This window comes from Limulus polyphemus, unplaced genomic scaffold, assembly GCF_000517525.1.
Source record: "Limulus polyphemus unplaced genomic scaffold, Limulus_polyphemus-2.1.2 Scaffold5670, whole genome shotgun sequence".
Classification (NCBI taxonomy): Eukaryota; Metazoa; Arthropoda; class Merostomata; order Xiphosura; family Limulidae; genus Limulus; species Limulus polyphemus.
This window is the reverse complement of record NW_013671280.1, coordinates 28,182-31,118: the sequence shown is the minus strand read 5'-3', so window position 1 is coordinate 31,118 and position 2,937 is coordinate 28,182. Positions and strand designations below refer to the sequence as shown.

Below are 2,937 nucleotides of genomic sequence, written 5' to 3'. Positions count from 1 at the left end.
CTGTAGTCTCTCTTCTTGTTCATTTTCTATCTCCTCCAACCATTGCCGTAGTTTCTCTTCTTGTTTATTTTCTCATTCTTCTTGTTTCTTTTCTTTTTCCTCCAACAACTGTTGTAATCTCTCTTCTTGCTTCTTTTCTTTTTCCTCCAACAACTGCTGTAATCTCTATTCTTGATTATTTTGCTGTTCGAGCTGCCACTGTTGCAGGTTTTCTTGCAACTGCTGTTGTCTCTCTTCTTGTTTCTTTTGCTATTCTTGTATTGCTGCCATCAAATCTGCTAAGCTGTAGTTTGATTTGCCACCTCTTGTTTCCATCTTCTTCTTCTTCTTTTTTTATTTTTATTTTCAGTCCACTCTCTGACACCAGTTTGTTACATCTGTGTTTGTTTGTTAATTTTTCATAGAAATTATTTCTGAGAAACTTCAGTGATACAAGTCTTTTCTTAAATAAAACTAGTTTATTCTTTCTCAATTCAACTTTGCAATACATTCAATTTCCACAGTCAGTTTAACTTAAACACACGCTATAATTCACAACGAACGATTCATGCACTTTACTTACTACCGCGCTTGACTCAATTGTCCGTCTCAATCTCTGCCTATCTGCAATTATCTATCTATCTATACGTGCCGCCACTTCTCGCCATTCTTATATATACAAAATAGAGGGCGTCTGGTAAACACCATTAAACATTTTCAAGAGTTCAATCAGTAAATAAGTGTTTTGCATAAATTATATTGGTTCATCAGTATTCAGTTTCTGTGTGTATGATATGTTATGACAGCAGAATTCACGTGACACTGGTAACACGTAATGAGTATCTAGAACGTTCGTGAAGACTTGACGTATGTAAAACAAGATCACTAACCTCATCTAGAATGGCATCAGCTGTATGGCTTGGTAGAAATCTAAGTCCTGCTGTGGCCTTCAAAGACAAGGGGGTGCCACTCCAACATTCAGATGGAATCACTGTTTTAGCCTTTTCTAAAAGGGATACAATACTGCTGGCAGCCTGGAAAATACCTTAGTACATTTAATATAATCACACTAATATAATTACTCAGCTTCACAAAAGTGATAGCTGCACATTTGTTCAATATTACCAAATTGTGCCAGATAATGCTTAGCCTTACAGTTATCATACAACCAAGGATAAATTCTCACAGATACTAACTAACTATACAAATAATGTACATCACTTTACTTTGCAGATTTTAAAAGGTGGCAAAAACCACTCTTTGATGAAAGCCACTGTAGGTCGAAGTACCATACAAACATTATTAATATTATAATGTAAGTAAAATACAAGCATATTTGTATCCAATTTATAATGATATACTTTTTACAGCCAACAAAACAGAAATATATTATTAACAAAATACACACACAAAGGTCTAATATTCCCTGCAACATCCTCAAATAAACGATAATGTCCCAAAAATGAACTTGCAAGTTTTATGCAAATACAAATACTCTCAGAATGAAGTCAAATCTAATGACCAATTTTTTACTGATTTATTGATAAAATTTAAATGTAGTCATACTTTTACTTCTTAAAGAGTCATCACACCAAATACAGATTAGATGGTATTAAAAATACAAAATATCAACAATAAGCATTTATCAGCACTTTTTAATCTATTCAAAAAGTAAACAGTAATTAAATAGCTTTAAAAAATTTACTCTAAATCGTTAAAACACAACAACTCTGGAGAGAAAAGCAACATTTAATATTTCAAACAGTTTAATAGATAATATACATAATCTTCATGATGAGCAAACAAAGTTGAAATGGGCAGCAACTACCTAGTTTAGAGTGCCACTTGAGGAGAAAGTCTTTGAAAACTAATATACAAAAGTAGTTCTGGTGGAAAAATGCCTTCCACCTGAGATACTTTTGTAAATAATTCTTCCAAGATATTCTCCTCAAGTGTTACTCTGAACTAGGCAGTTACTGCTCATTTCAACTTTGTTGATTAACTTAATATTATCTTTAGCTAAACTGAAGAACTTTTGAAATATTTTTTAGAAACTTCAAAAATCGTACAAAATTATGGGACGTTAATGAAAATTGCAAAAATGTCAGTTATTTCAAGTTGAAATCCTCTAAAAAAGTAATTTTCACCAAAACTCACCTCTGATGGAGATTCAGCATAGCTTGATAGTCCAGGTTTAACCTCTTGAAAGTATTCATCCAGAAGGGTTAGGCCTGTTTCTGTAAATAAATTAATAATTTAAATTTAGTAATTCTATTTTTAACTCACCTTGCAATCTATATATCTTAAAATGTTTTACTGTTATTTTCAAAGTTACTGCAACACATATGGCAATTACAGTGGAATTAATGTTCATGAAATTCAATTTGTTCATAAACTAAGTTTTGCTTTATCCATTACTACAGAATTTGTTTTCTAATTAAAATGATTCTCAAATAAATAGTTAACTCAAGGTGAACTGAACCAAAACTAACTTTGCTAGATCATCATTTCATCTTAAAAAACCAGAAGTGAAGAGAGTTATATACAGGGGGATATTTATTTGAAATTAATTTAACTACAAAAAAAAAAATTAGCAATGAATGTAAGACTGAATGATACCTATTGGACACCAATAGGAAAGATAAACAAAAAAAATGTTCAAGAAGAAAGAAGCAGAAAAGAAGAAAACTGCCCAATTGAAATTTGGAGCAGACTAGAGAAACAACCTACCTCATTGAAATCTTGGTTCAAAAGAAAGAAATGGTGCTAGCCACATTAGAAAGGCTGAGAAAACCACTAGGGGGATATTCTGAGCTTCTGATTGGTTATTCATATCATATATAAAAATATTAAGTGTATATAAGGGAGCGTTTCTAAAAATGGAAAGAGGTGGAAAGGGTGCCACTGTGTTTCTTACATGAGCAATATCTTAGTAAATAGAAAAGATAAGACCTTCTT

General features: G+C 31.9%; 1 protein-coding gene across 6 annotated transcripts in view; it reads right to left on the bottom strand.

Moving 5' to 3' along the window:
• LOC106472858 (ectonucleoside triphosphate diphosphohydrolase 5-like) overlaps window positions 1-2,937 on the bottom strand; it is an 18,412-nt gene that overhangs the window by 9,066 nt on the left and 6,409 nt on the right. For all 6 annotated transcript variants that reach the window (XR_002613544.1, XM_013933529.2, XM_013933527.2 and 3 more), the window contains exons 3-4: window positions 2,137-2,216; window positions 870-1,013 (exon numbers count right to left, since the gene is read on the bottom strand). Coding sequence is in view for 5 of the 6 variants with exons in the window: in XM_013933529.2 (XP_013788983.1) it covers window positions 870-1,013; window positions 2,137-2,216 (224 nt within the window). In the remaining variant the exon portion in view is untranslated. The remainder of the gene's footprint in view (window positions 1-869; window positions 1,014-2,136; window positions 2,217-2,937) is intronic.